This window comes from Sorex fumeus, unplaced genomic scaffold (genome assembly GCF_029834395.1).
Source record: "Sorex fumeus unplaced genomic scaffold, SorFum_2.1 ptg000050l, whole genome shotgun sequence".
Lineage (NCBI taxonomy): Eukaryota > Metazoa > Chordata > Mammalia > Eulipotyphla > Soricidae > Sorex > Sorex fumeus.
Window position 1 is genome coordinate 15,135,410 of NW_026606107.1, and position 21,993 is coordinate 15,157,402.

The window sequence follows — 21,993 nt, forward strand, 5'->3', positions numbered from 1 at the left end:
GTTCCCTGAACATCTTCAGGAGTGAGTGCCAAGTACAGATCCAGTAGTTAGCCCTGAGTACTGAGCCAGGAGTGAGCCCTGAGTACAGAGCTAGTAGTGAGCCCTAGAACAGCGCTAGGAGTGAGTTCTGGGTACAGAACCAGATTGAGCCCTGAACAAAGCCAGATGTGTCAAAAAACAAAAAGTATTGTGTTAGGACAAAACAATTGTTTTAAGATTAATGTAATTTATAAAAGCAAATCCTGTGCAGTGCATTTAGTGTAAAAATATATAATGCACTTGATATTTTGGGGCACAGATGTAAAAAGGATGTTGAAAAAATAACCTCTCCTGTTTCATTGTTTCCGTGTATGAATACTATGAATTTCTGTGTGTTGATTTTGTAATTGACATATTTTTGTATAGGGTTATTGTTTTTTGGGAATTTTTTTGGTAGAGTCTTTAGATTATTCTTAGCATCATATTGCCTGCATATAGTTGTAGTTTGATGTATTATTTTCTAATATGGATTCCTTTAATTCTTTCCTTTCCTAATTGATATGATAAGGATTTCTAAAACTATATTGTGTAATAATGATCAGAGTGAAAATCTTGTGCCTCATCTTAGAGGAAAGACTTTCAATTTTTTCATATTGAACATATTAGCTTTGGCTTATTGGTTAATGGCTTTGACCATATTAAGAGCTCATTCTGTTCCCATTTTTTGAGAGTTTTAGGCATTAATGGGTACTGGATCTATTTGTATGATCATATGTTTTATTTTTTGTTATATTGATATGATGTATTTCATAGATTGGCTTGTATGCTAAACTATTCTTGCTTTCCTGAGGTAAATCCTCCTTGGCCATGACATATGATCCTTTTGATGTACTGTTGGATTCATTTTGCCTATATATATATATATATATAGAGAGAGAGAGAGAGAGAGAGAGAGAGAGAGAGAGATTTAGGGGGTGGAGGTTTGGGAGTTATGTGGCGCCCAGAGAAAATCGAAGAGGGAAGCAGACACAGTTGTGTAGGTATTCTGTTGGAATTTTCAATGTATAAAACAATACATTTGATTGTATGTAAAATTGTAAAGTACAGCGTCTAAAATAATATTAAAAAACAAATATATAGCGCACACCAGATGATAATATTTACTAAATTAAAATTAAAGCATTTCTAAAGAGTGTAGTTTCATCTATCCACTAATCTTTGTCTGTATTTGTCTCACAGTTTGTAAGGTAATACATTTAAAATAATAATCTTGAAAACTATCAAATGGTGAATTATTATTTTATTTTAGGTTCTGTTTACAGAGGAAGATGTGAAATTCTACCTTGCAGAACTGGCCCTTGCTTTGGATCATCTTCATCAATTAGGAATTGTATATAGAGACCTAAAGCCTGAAAAGTAACGCTATATTTTTCTTATGTATCTCTGTTATCAATATTTATTTTACTATTTTTGGCATTCTACATATAATCTTTCAAAGATTACTTAAAAATTGGGGCTGGAGAGATAGCACAGCGGGTAAGGCGTTTGCCTTGCACGCGACTGACTCAGGTTCAATTCCCAGCATCCCATATGGTCCTCTGAGCACCTCCAGGAGTAACTCCTGAGTGCAGAGCCAGGAGTAACCCCTGTGCATCATCAGGTGTGACCCCCAAAAAGCAAAAAAAAAAGATTACCTGAAAATATAATGAATTATTCCATTTTATGAAACTTATAAAAATATCTTTATAACATATCAATTCATATGAATATTTAAAAATGTCTCAGTACCTGTTACTGAACTATTCCAAATATATATTTTTGTATAAATTTATTTTTGTATAAATGTTGTATATAAAATATTTTATTTCATATTGTTGAATGTGAATTTTGATTTACAGCATTTTGCTTGATGAAATAGGACATATCAAGTTAACAGGTATGCTAAATGACTACAATTTCTTTTCTACCTTAGACCCATTTTATTATGTATATATATATATATTTGGTTTTATTGTATGTCTAATCCTGTTTTCTTTTACATCTTTCTTCATTTAATTTTTCTTCTATTAATCTCCTTAATGAACTAAAGTTTATCTCAAATGTAGATGAAATAAGTTAATATGTCATAATATTAATACCAAAATATTTTGCAGCAGCTAATTCTCATTAAGAAATAAAATTTGATTTTCTTGGTTAAAACACATCATTGTATTTTAAAAATAGATTGAAACATTATTTTGAAATATACTGTTTAAACTCTTAAACCAAGTGCTTCATAGTGAGTGTTTCATTTTTTTCTTTGTATGTAAAGTATATTTTATTTTACTTTGTTTTGTATTAGACTCTCCTATATTTGATACACTACACTAATCTTTGCAGGACATGGTTGTTAAAGTATTCTTAATACATTATGTAAAATGTTTTATTTTAAAATAGTTTGTAATCACAATGAATTAAAAATTTATATCTACAGGTCTTGTGTAGCCATTATACATTATTGGCTTCTCCCAATAGTAACATCTTATATATGACTTTCTGTTTATTATTCCGGAAATTGTTGCAGTACAACTAATTGGGTTATATATAAGTTTTTTACCGATTTTTGCATGTCTTCTTTTGTCTTGTCTATACTTTTATAACATTTCATCATATATGTATATTTAAATACCACTTTTTGATTTTGCTTAACCAGAGAAGAACTCTGATGCTGTTCATTTATTATCAGGTTTTCTCTCCTCCTTTTTTAAGTCCTGGCAACTGTTCATCAGTTCTGTATATCCACTTTTATTACTTTATTGGGAGCACAGAATCTAGAGTACTCACACCCCTCCTGTGCATTTATTATAGATAAATCAGAACTTATGTGCACAAAAAAACCTATTCCTGAATTTTAATTGTATCTCTACCTGTATATTCTAAGACTGGAAAGTTCTGAAATATTCTTCAATAGGTGAATGGATAAACTATGCACATTTGCAATAGAATGCTACTCATTACTAAAGGAGAAGTCAGTATATGAAAGAACTTACATGGATTTAATATCATTATGCTCAGTAATCCTGCCTCAAAAAGTTATTTATATTTTAAATAATAAATCCTGTATTTATTAATCAGAAAGTCAAAACATAAAATGAAGATGAGGTCTTTACAGAGAATTTGGAACAGTATACTTTAATGATAGAAGTTTTAAATTTCTAAATGTACTGCTTCAATGTAAAGATGAAGTATGAATCTTTAAGTTGAAAGCTCAAGCAAATATAATGAGTTCTGTTTGAGATTTTACAATATATGATTTTTATTACAGGGCATTCAAAATTTTATTGTAAATTTCTTAAGATATGTCTCATTTTGTTTAACAAACTATGTTTTGTCAAAGGTAAGAAATAGTTTGTCGAAATGTTGAATAAATTTTACTTTAGTCTCATTTACCTTAAGGTTAATTGGTTGAATAGCTGTGTCATATTGTTTTCTGCTTTGGATTATAATATATATTCTACATTTAAACCTTTGAAATTAATCTTAGGAGTGAAGAATAGTTAGAATCTTTATAAACTTATGAACAAGAAATATAAGACATGCAACAGGAAAATATGATTTATATATGTATTTAACAGGTCAGTATAGTTTATTTAATCCAGAACCAGTGCTTTTTAAAAGAAATCATATAATAATAGATATCAAATAATTCACAGGGCTCTTTTTTTTTTCGCCCATACCTGGTAATGCTTAGTGGTAACTCCTGGCTCTACACTCAGGAATTACTCTTGAGGATGCTCGCGGAACCTTATGGGATGCCAGGAATAGAACAGGGGTTAGCTACATGAAAAGCATGCACCTTAACTGCTGTTCTTGCTCTCTAGTCCCATAGCACTGCTTTTGATTATTACCTAGTTCTGTTTTCTAATGAGTAATGAACATTTGGATTTAATTTTATAATACCTCAGTATCATACGTTAAAGTGTGCCCTTCATAACAAGTATGTTAAGATTTTACTTTTCACTCTAGTTTCTTTTGTTATTATTCAATTATGTATCCCTTTTTTCTTCTTGTCTTTCCTTCAGTAATTTTTTTCTTATATATGTCTTACTTCTCTCTTCCTCATGAATTCTTTCTTTTTTTTAAAGGAGCTAGCTTTATTTAGGGAGTATAAGAAGGGAGATGATGGAATAAAGAAATATGTTCAAGAAAGTATGTAGGCTTTTCCACACGGAAGAGCATTAAGGGTATCCCACAAAATAATAAAGCCAGTTGCACATACCAACCTGGAATGTAGGCAACAGCATAATTGGATGCACCTTGAATTCATTCTTCCTTCAGTTTTTAATGTATATGTGTAAGCATCAAGTTAATTAGTGTAATTTATTGCAGTGTTTGGACTATAGATATTTGGAATTTCTTCTCTTAATTATATGAGTTTTCTGGTGTAGAAAAATTTTACTTATTCTATCCCATTAAAATGATAAAATGAACACTTAGTTTCATTTGAGCTATCTGTGGCTATTTTAATGTGTTTCTTGAGGGTTATAGCTTGAGTAAATTTTTCTAAAGGAGTGGATGCAAAAATAAACTATCAGAAACTTAAGTTACATTGAAATAGAAGTAAGTTTTAAGATATATGCCAAATAATTTCAAGTTATTTTATTATTTGTATTGATAGTATAATAGTCACAGGAAATAGTTTTGCTTTTAACATATATTCACGGAACTGCTGTATTGTGGGAACCTTTTTAAAATGTAAATATTAGAAAGCAGTAACAAAGTTATAAATATATATATATACATATATATTAACTACCCCTAACGGAGAAAAAAATACAGCAAATGTTACCTAACAATTCTCTTTGTTTAGAAAATAACAGTGTTTCATGTAAGTTTTATTAAATCTGTTAACTAATGCCTCCCATTATAAATGTTCTTGCCCACTTGTCCCTTATCAGAACAAACATTTCATTATTCAGAAATTGGTTCAGTAAGTTACTCTCTATAGTGATACAAATTGCTGAAATATATAAGATAATTCTGTTCTCTTCCTTTTGTATGGGAAGAATAATTCAGTATTCTCCACAAAGTATGCTTTTATATTCAGCTGAAATGGCCTTGAAGACCAGCTCTTTCTACATTACTTTTTTTTTGTCGTAGGGCCACACTTGGCAGTGTTCAGGGGTTACTCCTGGCTTCGTGCTCATGGGATTACTACTGGTAACCTGAAGGGAACAAATGGGGTGCCAGGGATTAAACGCAGGTTGGCTGAATGCAAAGCAAATGTCCTACCCACTATATTATCCATCTGGCCCCTCTACATTATGTTTTTGACATGAAATATATGGAGTTAAAAACATCAAAATACAGGAAAGAACTTTGTATTACATTGAAAAATGCATGTTATGGACTGGGGTTCATAACTTACTTTTTAGGGCTTCCTCTTAGCTCTTGGAAAGAGAAAACTCACTTTAACTTGCTGTTGATACTTGAGGGACTATATATGGTGCCAGGAACTGACCCGGGGTCAACTTCATGCAAGGCAAGTCTTAACTCCTTTAATATCTCTGTACCCTGAAAGTGATTTTAAGATATGTGAAAAATGATTATTTTAGTTTTTAAGCAAACATACTTTTTTTTAATTTTAGAAAAGATTTTAAGAGAAGGGGAAGGAGGAGGGAAAGAAATTGGGGGAAACTCCTGGTTTATTGATGGGATGTCCATGGCAGCATTCAAATTAAAGGCAAAACCTTTTCTTTCTTCAATGAGTTTAAGTCAAAAGAGCTGAAAAAAACATGACTATGATGTTGAGATGATTATCTACTAGGTGAGGTCATTGAGATTATCCAGTTTAACAGACACATTCTGTCCTATCCTCATGAAAAATACATATGATTTTTTTCTCTACCATCTTTCTTCTTTCAGTCTGACCACACCTTACTTTCTCTACCCGTCTTAGTACATAATTCCTCCTTTTTAGCAGGGGACTCATGTTTGTCAGGGGATTGTGGTCAAATGGGTTATCTGTTTACTTTCTGCTGAGAGCGGCTGAAGTTATAGGCTGTAGACAGAGCCCTCTCCAAAAGGAATCTGCCCAGAGATCCTTTGTAGAAGTTAGAAAGAAAGTCCATTTCAAGCTACATTAGTATCGGTAACTTAAAGAATTTTGAAGGAGAAATGACAAGTTTTATTACGGTTTTTAAGAGGTTAGGGGAAATATTCTAATGTGGGTAAGAAATGAAATGATTTAAAGCTTTATTTAATGCCTCCTCACATTTAAATAATTCTTGAAGTTAGTTTGATCACTTGGGTGGTATAGTCAGACATTGTAGTTCAATTATTCACCCCTTTGATATAAGTGGCTTAGATACAGAGGCAAGGAATATGGTTTTCCCTTTCAGGGGATATGAGTGAGGGATAAGAGTAGGAGATTGGATACACAACTGTAGATAAGCAAGAAACTACTACAACTTTAAACAAAACCCAAGTACTTAGAGTGAAAACCATAGCATGCTTTATAAGGGTGTGGCTGATTTTATTTTAAATTTTAACTAAAAATTTTATCCCTCATGGGATTAGAATTTGGGTTTTACACACAAAGAGGCATGTCTGCAATGAATTGTGGTTTAAACCCCAAAACACAAATAATGTAGGTGGATCTTATACAACACTGGACATTTGTTATGTTGACTAATTTGAGCTTCAGTTACCCTAAGATTGACCTTAATTGCTAATACCTAAATAGTTGCCCCTCCAATGGCTTCATATGGATCTGAGGCAGATATCATGGTTTTCAGATGATAACATGAGGGAGTTCAATGGATAAAAAAGTGCATTAGTATATAGGGAATATTCTCTCAGAAGAAGAAAATGCTTCTGTCTTTCCTCAAATCTAAAAGGATCCTGTGGGAGATAGACAAATGGAACTATCTTAAACTAAGAAGCTTCTGCACCTCAAAAGAAACAGTGACCAAAATACAAAGACACTCTACAAAATGGGAAAGGATATTCACCAACTACACATCTGATAAGGGGTTAATTTCAAGGATATACAAAGTGCTGGTTCAACTCTACAAAAAGAAAACATTCAATCCCATCAAAAAATGGGGAGATGAAATGAATAGAAACTTTCACAAAGAAGAAATCCGGATGCCTGAGGAGAAGCAGTTTTGAGCATCTGCCCTGCCCTCTTCACTCCTGATGGCGGCGCCCATCTCATCTTAAATCCAGGACCCCAGGTGTCCCCCGAGATGCCTGAAGAGAAGCAGTTTTGAGCGTCTGCCCTGCCCTCTTCACTCCTGATGGCGGCGCCCATCTAATCTTAAATCCAGGTCAGCACAGCTGCCGGCTCGCGACCCTGGGACCTCCATCTTTCCCTGCAGGACCCCAGGAGTCCCCCGAGATGCCTGAAGAGAAGCAGTTTTGAGCGTCTGCCCTGCCCTCTTCACTCCTGACCGCTGCGCCCATCTCATCCCAAACCCAGGGTTCTGTAGAGGCGTGACCTCCTCAAAAGTGGGCGTGGCCTCAAACGTGGGCGTGGCTTCATTTTCGGCGGGCAGCCGCTCATGCGGCCGCAGGTTCTTTTCCCATACTAAGGAACCTAGTCCCCAAGGAATCTACTTCCCAACCTACTCAGCAATATGAAGAAACAAAGAAAATCTCCAACATAAGGGGAGAACAACGAAAACAATCTAGACCATTCTGTCAATACAGCTCACCTAAGGGACCTCTCTGACATAGAATTCAGATACGAAGTCATCAAGATGTTCAATCAACTCAATGAAACAGTCAGACAGACAGCCAGTAACACCACAGAAAAAAATCGACAAATTACGAGAAGAAATGAGGGCAGAAATGTCACGATTAAAAGATTCCATAGATGAAATTTGAAACTCAGTTTCTTCTCTTAAAAATAGCATGACCACAGCTGAAGAGAGAATCAGTGACCTGGAAGATCAGCTGCAACAAGCCAACACGCAACAACAAACAGCGGCAAGGGACCTCAAAATGGCTCTACAGAGAATCAGAGTCCTAGCAGATGATTCCAAGAGGAACAATATTAGAATCATGGGACTACCTGAACCTCAGGGAAACAATCCCAACGAAAAAAACACCATCAAACAAATCATTGCTGAAAACTTCTCAGAGCTGCACAATGCAGCCATTCAGGTTCAAGGAGCCCGAAGGGTGCCAGCTAAAAGAGACCCCAACAAAAACACTCCAAGACATATCATAGTTAGAATGATCGATACTGCCGATAGAGACACAATACTGCAAGCAGCAAGACCAAAGAAGGAAATCACATACAAAGGAGCATCCCTTAGATTCACAGCAGACCTATCAGAGGAAACCCTACAAGCCCGAAGGCAGTGGCGAGATATAGTCAAAAAACTCACGGAAATGAATACTTCCCCAAGAATACTCTACCCGGCTAAACTCTCCCTCAAAATCGAAGGAACAGTACACTATTTTATAGATAAACAGCAGCTCAGGAACTTCATAGACTCAAAACCAAACCTAAAGCAAGGCCTAAAGGGGCTACTATAAGAAAAGACAAACCCTACAACCACAACACACCCGCACAGAAACATGACACAAAACCCCATAACCATCATCTCTCTCAATGTCAGTGGTCTAAATTCACCAGTTAAGAGACACAGAGTGGCAAAATGCATACAGAGACAGAACCCAACATTCTGCTGCCTACAAGAAACTCACCTCAACAGCCAGAGCAAACACAGACTCAAAGTCAAAGGATGGAAAACAAACCTGCAAGCACACAGCTCCTTCAAAAAAGCTAGGGTGGCCATACTAGTATCCGACAACATTAATTTCACCTTGAAAAAGATTAGAAGGGACAGTGAAGGCTATTTTCTCTTCATCAAGGGATACGTACAACAGGAAGAAATCACACTCTTAAATGTATACGCACCTAATGAGGGAACAGCTAAATATTTAAAACAACTGCTGACAGATTTTAAGGAGGACATCACTACCAACACAATAGTACTTGGAGACTTCAACATCGCCTTATCACCTCTGGATAGATCAACAAGAACAAAACCCAGCAAGGAATTATTGGCTTTGAAAGAAGTAATAGAAGAGAAAGGGCTTATGGACTTATACAGGGCTTTATACCCCCAAAAGAAAGAATACACATTCTTCTCCAGCGCTAACAGAACATTTTCCAAAATAGACCATGTTCTAGGACACAAAACATACCTCAACAGAATCAAGAAGATAGAAATAGTATCAGCCATCTTTTCAGACCATGATGCACTGAGGATAGAAGTGAATCACACAAAGACACGAGAACCAAATCAAACACCTGGAAATTAAACAACTTGATGCTGAACAATGAGTGGGTCAGGAACGAAGTCAAGGATGAAATCAAAAGATACTTGGAAAGAAATGAGAATGAAGACACAAACTACCAGAACTTATGGGATGCAGTGAAAGCTGTATTAAGGGTAAAATTTTTAGCTCTGCAAGCATATCTTAAGTCGATAGAAACGATACACATAAACAATTTGACCTCACAGCTCAAGACCTTAGAAAAGAATCAACAGAAAGAGCACAAATCAGGCAGAAGGAAAGAGATCATAAAACGTAGAGCAGAAATCAATGACATGGAAAACAAAGAAACAATCCGAAAGATCAATGAAACCAAGAGCTGGTTCTTCGAGAAAATAAATAAGATAGATAAACCACTAGCAACACTCACAAAGAAACAGAGAGAGAGAGAACCCTAATAAATCGAATCAGAAATAAGAATGGGGATATCACAACAGAAACTAAAGAAATTCAAGAAATCATCAGAGACTACTTTGAAAGTCTCTATGCCACGAAACACGAGAACCTGGAAGAAATGGATAAATTCCTGGATTCCTACCATCTCCCAAAGCTGAATCAAGAAGATATAGAGTACCTGAATAGACATCAAGGAAATTGAAACTGTAATCAAAAGTCTTCCCAAAAACAAAAGCCCAGGCCCAGAAGGATTTACTAGAGAATTTTTCCAAACATTTAAAGAGGACCTATTGCCAATTCTTCTCAAGCTTTTCCAGGAAATTAAAAAACAGAAACTCTCCCAAACAGCTTCTATGAAGCCCATATCTCTCTAATACCAAAAGGAAACAAAGACACCACAAGAAAAGAAAACTACAGGCCAATATCCCTGAAGAACACGGATGCGAAGATTCTCAACAAAATACTAGCCAATAGAATACAACAACTCATCAAAAAGATCATACATCATGAACAAGTGGGATTCATACCAGGGATGCAAGGATGGTTCAACATTCAGAAATCAATCAAAATAATCCATCATATCAACAAAAGAAAAGATAAAAATCATATGATCATATCAATAGACGCAGAGAAAGCTTTTGACAAGATCCAACACCCATTCATGATGAAAACCCTTGCCAAAATGGGGATAGAGGGGACTTTCCTCAATATAGTTAAAGCCATCTACCACAAACCTACAGCAAACATCATCCTCAATGGGGAAAAACTGAGACCCTTCCCCCTAGGGTCAGGGAGGAGACAAGGATGCCCACTCTCTCCACTACTGTTCAATATAGTACTGGAAGTACTTGCAATAGTGATTAGGCAAGAAAAAGATATTAAGGGCATCCAGATAGGGAAAGAAGAAATTAAGCTCTCACTATTCGCAGATGACATGATGCTATACTTAGAGGACCCTAAAACCTCTACCAAGAAACTCCTAGAAACAATAGGCTTGTATAGTAAAGTGGCAGGCTATAAAATCTATACCCAAAAATCCATGGCATTCCTATACGCAAATATTGAAAGAGAAGAAAGTGACATCAAGAAAGCAATCCCATTCACAATTGTGCCCCAGAAAATCAAGTATCTAGGAATCAACTTAACTAAGGAAGTAAAGGACCTGTACAAAGAAAACTACAAAACGCTACTTCAGGAAATAAAAGAGGACACGAGGAAATGAAAAATATCCCCTGTTCATGGATGGGGAGAATCAATATCATCAAAATGGCAATACTTCCCAAAGCACTGTAGAAATTCAGTGCAATCCCTATAAGGATACCCATGACATTCTTCAAAGAAATGGAGCAAACACTCCTGAAATTTATATGGAACAATAAGCCCCCACGAATAGCTAAAGCAATTCTTGGGAAAAAGAAAATGGGAGGAATCAACCTCCCTAACTTCAAACTCTACTACAAGGCAGTAATAATTAAAACAGCATGGTACTGGAACAAAAGCAGAACTGCAGACCAATGGAACAGAGTTGAATATACTGACATTTCCTCCCAAACATATAATCATCTAATTTTTGATAAGGGGGCAAGAAACGTGAAATGGAGCAGGGAAAGCCTCTTCAATAAACTGTGCTGGCAAAATTGGACGGCGACATGCAAAAAAGTGGGCTCAGATCTCTGCCTAACACCATGCATAAAAGTAAGATCAAAATGGATTTATGACCTCAACATCAGACCAGAATCCATAATGTTTATTGAAGACAAAGTCGGCAAAACTCTCCATGATATTGAAGCTAATGGTATCTTCAAAGATGTCATGCCACTGGCCGAGCAAGTGAAAACAGAGATAGACAAATGGGACTATCTTAAACTAAGAAGCTTCTGCACCTCAAAAGGAACATTGACCAAAATACAATGACAGCCTACAGAATGGGAAAGGATATTCACCAAGTCCACATCCGACAAGGGGTTGATATCAAGGATATACAAGGTACTGGTTAAACTCCACAAGAAGAAATCACCCAACCCCATCAAAAAATGGGGTGAGGAAATGAACAGAAACTTACGCAAAGAAGAAATTCGAATGGCAAAAAGGCACATGAGAAAATGCTCTACATCACTAATCATCAGAGAGATGCAGATCAAAACCACAATGAGATATCATTTCACACCACAGAGACTGGCCCACATCCACAAGAACAAAAGCAACCGATGCTGGCGCGGATGTGGTGAAAAGGGACCCTCCTTCACTGCTGGTGGGAATGCCGGCTGGTCCAACCCTTTTGGAAAACAGTATGGACGACTATCAAAAAATTAGAATTTGATCTGCCATTTGACCCAGCTATAGCACTCCTGGGAATATATTCCAGAGAGGCAAAAAAGTATAGTCGAAGTGACATCTGCAATTGTTTGTTCATTGCAGCACTCTTTACAATAGCCAGAATCTGGAAAACACCTGAGTGCCCAAGAACAGATGACTGGTTTAAGAAACTTTGGGACATTTGCACAATGGAGTACTATGTAGCTGTTAGAAAAGATGAAGTTATGAAATTTACATACAAGTGGTACAACATGGAAAGTATCATGTTAAGCGAAATGAGTTAGAAAGAGCGGGATAGACACAGAAAGATTGCATTCATCTGGGGAACATAAAGCAACAAAAAGGGAGATTAACACCCAGGAATGGCTGAGATTAGTACCAGGAATTTTGCTCCATGAATGGAAGGCTAGCCACATGCTCTAGGTGAAAAGGAAGCTCAGATAGAGAAGAGAGTACCAAATGAACGGTGTTGTGAGGACCCTCCCAGGGTGGGCGAAGTATGCTAAAAGTAGTCGGTAGACCAAACATGATTTCCACTCAAAGCCTCTCTTGAAAAACACCGTACCCAAAAGAGGAGAGAGAGAACAAGGGGGAATACCCTGCCACAGAGGCAGGATGGGACGGGGGGGGGATGAGGGTTGGGGGGGGGATGCTGGGACCCGTGGTGATGGATGACGGGCACTGGTGGAGGGATGGGCACTTGATCATTGTATAACTGAAACCCAAGCACAAAATTTGTAAGCCTATAACTGTACCTCATGGTGTTTCACTAATAAAAAAAGAAAAAATAAATAAAGGAAAAAAAACTATTAGAAACAACAACAACAACAACAAAAAAGAAGAAATCCGAATGGCTAAAAGGCACATGAGAAAATGTTCCACATCATTAATCATCAGGGAGATGCAGATCAAAACCATAATGAGATATCACTTCACACCACAGAGACTGGCCCATATCCACAAGAACAAAAACTACCGGTGCTGGCGAGGATGTAGTGAGAAAGGGACACTCCTTCACTGTTGGTGGGAATGCCGACTGGTTGAGCCCTTTTGGAAAACAGTTGGACGATTCTCAAAAAATTAGAAATTGAGCTCCCATTTGATCCAGCAGTACCACTCCTGGGAATATATACCAGAAAGGCTAAAAAGTATAGTCGAAGTGACATCTGCAATTGCCTGTTTATTGCAGCACTGTTTACAATAGCCAGAATCTGGAAAAAACCTGAGTGCCCGAGAACAGATGACTCGTTAAAGGAACTTTGGTACATTTACACAATGGAGTACTATGTAGCTGTTAGAAAAGACGAAGTCATGAAATTCACATACAAGTGGTACTACATGGAAAATATCATGTTAAGCGAAATAACTCAGAAAGAAAGGGATAGACATAGAAAGATTGCATTCATCTGGGGAACTGGGGAACATAAAGTAACAAAATAGGAAACTAACACCCAAGAATGGCCGAGAATAGTACCAGGAATTCTACTCCATGACTTGGAGGCCAACCACACATACTAGGGAAAAGGGAGCTCAGATAAAGAGGGGAACACCAAATAAAGGTGTTGCGAGGACCCTCCCACAATGGGAGAAGCATGCTTAAAGTAGACTGTAGACCAAACATGATTGCCACTCAATATTTCTTTTGCAAACCACAACACCCGAAAGAAGAGAGAGAACAGAGGGGAATGCCCCGCCACAGAGCCCGGGTGGGATGGGGGGGAAGGGGTGTGGGAGGGATACTGGGATCATGGTGGTGGGAAGTAGGCACTGGTGGAGGGATGGTACTTGATCATTATATAATTGGAACCCAAGCACAAAAATGTGTAAGTCTGCAACTGTACCTCATGATGTCTCACTATTTTATTTAATAAAAAAAATTTAAAAAAATATAAAATAAAAGGATCCTGTGGGATTTCAGTGCATTACAACGACTGGCCTGAAGCCTGTAGGTAGAAAGTATGAACAAATTTTCCCTGTTAGAATCAAACTTGTTCTAATTTAATCAGTTACAAGGTATTACCTCATGTCTTACTGCATCTATGCAAAAATATGTGATATGTGAAAATACAGAGCATATTTTAAAAGTTATTTTTGAATAACAATTCTTTCCAGAGTTTCTTATCCCAAATTCAGGGTATCTAATTTATTATCCTTTTTAATTTCAGTCTGCTCTCTCTCTATCTCTCTCACATTTTAGCATATGTTTCTAAATATTTAGTTAAAATATATAAATTTACGGTAAGTCTCAGGGATCTGGAGCAGTAGTACACCAAATCATGCTCTTGCCTTGCATGAAACTGATACAGGTTCAATTCCTAGCACCTCTTACGGGCCCTGAGCCCACCTGGAGTAAGCCTTGAGAACCACCATGTGAGCTCCTAAACTTCCAAAATAAATAAAATAAAAGTAATGGTAATTATAATTACTGATTGTTATTATAATAGTAGAATAATTTTCTTCTTATATATATCTGTAAAAATAACACATTTCCCCTTATATTTAAAATGAATGTCATACTTTTTTCAATTGAATTCTTTATAATAAAAGCTGAACATATTTTAATGCATATTGCTTTTAAGGAACCCTAAAACCAAGTGTTGATGTTCTCATATTAGTTTGGTAATGTTAACTTAATAAGACTCTATGTTTTAAGGGTAAAGTTCACACCTCTTCAGAATATATATTACCCTATAATACTTAGCTTTTTCAAATTATAAATTGTTTACTCTGCCTGGGCTGGAGCGATACCACAGCGGTAGGGCGTTTGCCTTGCACGCAGCCAACATGGCTGACCCGAGTTCGATTCCTCCCCCCCTCTCGGAGAGCCCAGCAAGCTATCGAGAGTATCTCGCCCGCACGCCAGAGCCTGGCAAGCTCCCCGTGACGTATTCGATATGCCAAACACAGTAACAACAAAGTCTCCAATGGAGACGTTACTGGGCCCACTCGAGCAAATCGATGATCAACGGGAGGGCCTTTATCTTTTTTTTTTATCACTTAGCACTAATATACCAATATTCTACACCATAGTACATTGGACCCCTCTACCTTTTGAGTAGTGTTCGCCTACATTTTTATTTTTTTTATTATTTGTTTTTTTATTTTTATTAGTGAGCTATCATGAGGTAGAGTTGTAGACTTACAAATTTTTCTGCTTGGGTTTCAATTATACAATGAGCAAATACCCATCCCTCCACCAGTGCCCATTTCCCACTACCATGGATCCCAGTACCCCTCCCACCCCCCATTGCCCCCATCGACCCTGCCTCTGTGGCAGGGCATTCCCTTTTGTTCTCTCTCTCTTATTGGGTGTTGTGGTTTGCAAAAGAAATATTGAGTGGCAATCATGTTTGGTCTTGCAAAAGTGGCAATGGGTGACAATCATGTTTGATCTATAGTCTACTTTCAGTATGCTTCTCCCCTCCTGGGAGGATCCTCCCAACACCTTTATTTGGTATTCCCTTCTCTATTTGAGCTCCCTTTCCCCCTAGCATGTGTGGTTGGCATCCAAGCTATGGAGTAAAATTCCTGGTACTAATCTCGGCCATTCTTGGGTGTTATTCTCCTATTTTGTTACTTTATGTTCCCCAGATGAATGCAATATTTCTATGTCTATCCCTTTCGTTCTGAACCATTTCACTTAACATGATACTTTCCATGTAGTACCACTTGTATGTAAATTTCATGACTTCATCTTTTCTAACAGCTACATAGTACTCCATTGTGTAAATGTACCAAAGTTTCTTTAACCAATCATATGTTCTCGGGCACTCAGGTTTTTTTCCAGATTCTGGCTATTGTAAAGAGTGCTCCAATGAAAAAACAAGTGCAGATATCACTTCGACTATACTTTTTTGCCTCTCTGGTATATATTCCCAGTAGTGGTATTGCTGGGTCAAATGGGAGCACAATTTCTAATTTTTTGAGAATCGTCCATACTGTTCCAAAAGGGCTGAACCAGTCGGCATTCCCACCAGCAGTGAAGGAGGGTCCCTTTCTCGCCACATCCGCGCCAGCACTGGTTGCTTTTGTTCTTGTGGATATGGTTCAGTCTCTGTGGTGTGAAATGATATCTCATTGTGGTTTTGATCTTCATCTCCCTGGTGATTAATGATGTGGAGTGTTTTCTCGTGTGCCTTTTAGCCATTCGGATTTCTTCTTTGTGAAATTTTCTATTTATTTTATCTCCCCATTTTTTGATGGGGTTGGATGTTTTGTTTTTGTGGATTTCAACCAGTACTTTGTATATTCTTGATATCAACCCCTTGTCGGATGTGTATTTGGCGAATATCCTTTCCCATTCTGTATACTTTGTATTTTGGTCACTGTTTTTTTTTCCAGACACCGAAGTCACCATCCACTTTTATTTGTTTTTTGTTTTTGTTTTATTAGTGAAACACCATGAATTACAGTTGTAGACTTACAAGTTGTTGTGCTTTTGTTTCAGTTATACAATGAGCAAGTACCAATCCCACCACCAGTGCCCATTCTCCACCCACACCAATCCCAGTATCCCTCCCACCCCCCATCCCCCATCCCACCCTGCCTCTGTGGCAGGGCACACTCTTTGGTTCTATCTCTCCTTTTGGGTGCTGTGGTCTGCAGAAGAGACATTGGGTGGCAATCGTGTTTGGTCCATAGACTAATTTCAGTAGGCATCTCCCATCCTGGGCACATCTTCCCAGCACCCTTTATTTGGTGCTCCTTTCTCTATCTGAGCTGCCTTTGCCCCTAGAATGTGCAGCTGGCCTCTAAGCCATGAAGTGAACAACCTGGTATTTATCGCAGCTGTTCATGGGTGTTAGTCTCTTATTTTGTTACTTTATATCCCCCAGATGAATGCAATCTTTCTATGTCTGTCCCTTTCTTTCTGATTCATTTCGCTTAGCATAATATTTTCCATGTAGTACCACTTGTATGTAAATTTCATGACTTCATTTTTTATAACTGCTGCATAGTACTCCATTGTGTAGATGTACCAAAGTTTCTTTAACCAGTCATCTTTTCTTGGGCACTCAGGTGTTTTCCAGATTCTGGCTATTGTAAACAGTGCTCCAATGAACAAACAATTGCAGATGTCACTTCGACTATATGTTTTTGCCTCTCTGGGATATATTCTCATGAATGGTATTGCTGGATCAAATGGGAGCTCAATTTCTAATTTTTTGAGAATCGTCCATACTGTTTTCCAAAACGGCTGAACCAGTCGGCATTCCCACCAGCAGTGAAGGAGGGTCCCTTTCTCGCCACATCTGCGCGAACACAGGTTGCTTTTGTTCTTTTGAATGTGGGCCAGTCTCTGAGGTGTGAGATGGTATCTCATTGTGGTTTTGACCAGCATCTCTCTGATGATTAATGATGTAGAGCATTTTCTTATGTGCCTTTTAGCCATTCGGATTTCTTCTTTGAGAAAGTCTCTGGTAATTTCGTTGCCCCACTTTTTGGATGGGATTGGATGTTTTCTTCTTGTGGAGTTCAACCAGTACTTTGTATATCCTTGATATCAACCCCTTGTCGGATGTGTATTTGGAGAATATCCTTTCCCATTCTGTAGACTTTCTTTGTATTTTGGTCTATTGAGTTACTCTAGGTCTAATAGGTCTATTTAGATACTAGGTCTAATAGGTCTATTGAGATACTCTAGATCTTCTTGATTCAGCTTTAGGAGATTATAGGAGTCCAGGAATTTATCCATTTCTTCTAGGTTCTCGTTTCGTGGTATACAGACTTTCAAAGTAGTCTCTGATTATCTTTTGGATTTCTTTGGTTTCTGTTGTGATATCCCCCTTCTCATTTCTGATTCGGTTTATTGGGGTTCTCTCTGTCTGTTTCTTTGTGAGTGTCGCTAGTGGTTTATCTACCTTTTTTAGTTTCTTGAGGAACCAGCTCTTGGTTTCATTGATCTTTCGGATTGTTTCTTTGGTTTCCAATTCATTCCTTTCTGCTCTAAGTTTTATGATCTCTTTCCTTCTGCCCGATTTGGGCTCCTTCTGTTGATCCTTTTCTAAGATCTTGAGCTGTGAAGTCAAGTTGCATATGTGCATTCTTTCTTACCTCCTTAGATATGCTTGCAGGGCTATAAATTTTCCCCTTAATACGGCTTTAGCGTCATCCCATAAGTTTTGGTAGCACGTGTCTTCATTCTCACTTATTTCCAGGTAACTTTTGATTTCGTCCTTGATTTCCTTCCTGCCCCACTCGTTGTTCAGCAGTGAGTTGTTTAGTTTGCAGGTGTTCGATTTGGTTCTCTGTGTCTGTGTATGTTTCACATCTATCCTCAGTGCATCGTGGTGTGAACAGATTGTTGATACTATTTCTGTCTTCCTGATTTTATTGTGCTATGTTTTATGGCCTAGCACATGGTCTATTTTGGAAAATGTTCCATGCGCACCTGAGAAGAATGTGTATTCTTTCTTTTGGGGGTGTAAATCCCTGTATAGGTCTATAAGTCCTTTCTCTTTTATTTCTTCATTCAAAGCCAATGTTTTCTTGCTGAGTTTTGTTCTTTTTGATCTATCCAGAGGTGATAAGGCGATGTTGAAGTCTCCAATTACTATTGTGTTGCTATCAATGTCCTCCTTAAAATCTGTTAGCAGTTGTTTTAAGTATGTAGCTGTTCCTTCATTAGGTGTGTATACATTTACGAGTGTGATTTCTTCCTTTTGTATGTATCCCTTGACGAAGATAAAATGTCCTTCGCTGTCCCTTCTAAACTTTTTCAGCCTGCAATTAATGTTGTCATATACTAGTATGCCACCTCAGCTTTTTTGAGGGAGCTGTTTTCTTGCAGGACTGTTTTCCATCCTTTAACTTTGAGTCTGTGTTTGCTCTGATTGTTCAGATGAGTCTCTTCTAGATAACAGAATGTTGGTTTCAGTTTTGGGATCCATTTTGCTACTCTGTGTATCTTGGTAGGTGCATTTAGACCATTGACATTAAGGGAGATTATAGTCATGGGGTTTTGTGCCATCTTTCTGTAGGAGTTGTTTGTGTTTATACGTTTTTTCCTTCTTATCTTACAGGAGCCCCTTTAGTCCTTCTTTTAGATTTGGTTTTGAGTCTATGAAATTCCTGAGCTGTTGTTTATCTACAAAGTGGTGTATCATTCCATTGAATTTGAGTGAGAGTTTAGTTGGATGGATTATTCTTGGTGATGAGTTCATTTCATTGAGTTTTTTCACTATATCCCACCATTGCCTTCGGGCTTGGAGGGTTTCCTCTGATAGGTCTGCTGTGATTCAAAGGGGTGCTCCTTTGTATGTAATTTCCTTCTTTGACCTTGCTGCTTGTAATATTGTATCTCTGTCCACAGCATCCATCGTTCTGACTATGATATGCATTGGAGTGTTTTTACTGGGGTCTTTTTTAGCTGGTACCCTTCTGGCTCCTTGGATCTGGATGTCTGCATTCCTTACCTCTGGGAACTTTTCAGCAATGATTTCTTTGACTGTAGCTTTTTCATTCGGGTTGTCTCCCTGTCCTTCTGGTACTCCAATGACTCTAATGTTGTTCCTCTTGGCTTTATCCCCTAGGTTTCTGATTCTCCTTAGTGCGATTTTGAGGTCTTTTCCTATTGCTTGTTGTTCCCTATGGGATTTCTGTTGCTCATCTTCAAGCTCGCTGGTCCTCTCTTCAGCTGCACTTAACCTTTTGCTAAGGGCACTTACTGACTTTTTAATTTCATCTACTGAATCCTTTATTTGTGACACTTCTTTTTGTACCTTTTTTATTTCTGCTCTCATTTCATCCTGTATTTTCTTGACTATTTGTTCTATTGTTTCTTTCATTTCTTCTTTTAGTTTTCTGGATATCTTTTCCATAGATTCTTTTTGTAGATACTTGAACACCCTCTGCATTCGATACTGGAATTCTTTATCGAAGAGACCGTATTTGTGGAAACCTCATTTGAGGATTCGGGATTCTTTTCTTTGTATTCTCCTTGTAGTGGAGATTTGCGCTGTTTCTTCATGTTGTTTTGGTTGCCTAGAGATAGAACCCTGAAATCACAGGTACTGTTCCCTCTTATCGTGGGAAAGGATTTTGGATAAGGTTGGCCGATGGTAGCTACCCTTCTCCCTTTCTAGATTCCAACCTTCTTATCAATCAGACGTTATTCTTTGTTTTATTACCGACATTGAGTGAAACTTTGGAGGAGGTGCTTTTTAGTATTGAGCTTGTACAGCTCATTTCATACAGGTCTTTTGTTAGAAATGGAGTAGGCGAGTGGGATGTTGTTGTATTGTAGTAGAGGTGGTCAGACATTTTTGGTCGGTATTAGGCGACAAGGTGCCGAATGAAAGTCCTTAGTGCTCGGATTATGAAATATAACTGTGGCGGTGTAACCCAGCACCTGCCCAGGAGAAGGCCATGCCCACTTCTGGGAGGTCACGCCCCTTTGTAGTGGCCACATCCCCGACCCCATCCCAGGATCATTCCCACACAGGATCCTGGAATGGAGGAGGGGCATTGGAATGTGGGGTTCGGTGGGAAAAGGCGAGGGGCTAGGGGGGAGTAGCGGCTCCCAGCTTGGGCTCCCCCTACCCACCTGGAGGGGAGGGGCGAATTAGGTGATGGACTGTCACACAGAGCTGTCAGGTGTACCCTGCTGGCATATGTGGGGTTTGGCAGGTAAAGGCTTGGGGCTGGGGGGGAGGAGCAGCTCCTGGCTTGGGCTGCCCCTACCCACCTGAAGGGGAGGGGCCGAATAGGTGATGGACTGTCCCAGGGAGTTGCTGCAGGTGTCCCCTGCTGGGGAATGTGGGGTTCAACCTGTCACTGTTTCTTTTGAGGTACAGAAGCTTCTTAGATTGAGGTAGTCCCATTTGTCTATCTCTGTTTTCACTTCTTTGCCGGCAGCGTGACATCTTTGAAGATACCATTAGCTTCTATGTTATTGAGGATTTTGCCAACTTTTTCCTCAATGTACCTTATGGATTCCAATCTGATGTTGAGATCTTTAATCCTCTTTGATCTTACTTTTGTCCATGGAGTTAGGCAGAGATCTGATCCCACTTTTTTGCATGTATCCATACAGTTTTGTCAGCACAATTTGTTAAAGAGGCTTTCCGTGCTCCTCTTCACTTTTCTTGCCCCCTTATCGAAGATTACATACTCATATGCTTGGGGGGAGATGTCAGTATATTCACCCCTGTTCCACTGGTCTACAGCTGTGCCTTTGTTCCAGTACCATGCTATTTTAATTATTACTGCTTTGTAGTAGAGTTTGATGTTAGGGAGATTGATTCCTCCCATTTTCTTTTTCCCAAGAATTGCTTTAGCTATTCGTGGGGGCTTATTGTTCCATATAAATTTCAGGAGTGTTTGCTCCATTTCTTTGTAGAATGTCATGGGTATCCTAATAGGGATCACATTGAATTTATACAGTGCTTTGAGAAGTATTGCCATTTTGACAATGTTAATCGTCCCGATCCATGAACAGGGGATATTTTTTCCATTTCCTTGTATTCTCTCTCTTTTTTTTTAGTGAAACACCATGAGGTACAGTTATAGACTTACAAACTTTCGTGCTTGGGTTACAGTTATACAATGATCAAGTACCCACCCCTCCACCAGTGCCTATCCTGTACCACCACGGGTTCCAGGGTGCTAGCACGGATTTGGTGAGAAAGGGACCCTCCTACACTGCTGGTGGGAATGCCAACTTGTCCAACCCTTTTGGAAAACAGTATGGATGATTCTAAAAAAATTCCAATTTGGTCTCTCATTTGACCCAGCAATACCACTCCTGGGAATATATCCCAGAGAGGCAACAAAGTATAGTCGAAGTGATATCTGCACTTGTTTGTTCATTGCAGCACTCTTTATAATAGCAAGAATCTGGAAAAAAACCTGAGTGCCCAAGAACAGATGACTGGTTAAAGAAACTCTGGTACATTTACACAATGGAATACTATGTTGCTGTTAGAAAAGAGGAAGTCATGAAATTTACATACAAGTGGTAGTACATGG

The 21,993-nt window shown here is 38.2% G+C and overlaps 1 protein-coding gene across 5 annotated transcripts in view; it reads left to right on the forward strand.

The window, feature by feature from the left end:
- The window catches only part of RPS6KA6 (ribosomal protein S6 kinase A6), a 245,187-nt gene that overhangs the window by 114,608 nt on the left and 108,586 nt on the right, over positions 1–21,993 (forward strand). For all 5 annotated transcript variants that reach the window (XM_056124119.1, XM_056124120.1, XM_056124121.1 and 2 more), the window contains 2 exons: positions 1,289–1,395; positions 1,878–1,915. In XM_056124119.1, coding sequence (XP_055980094.1) covers positions 1,289–1,395; positions 1,878–1,915 — 145 coding nt within the window. The remainder of the gene's footprint in view (positions 1–1,288; positions 1,396–1,877; positions 1,916–21,993) is intronic.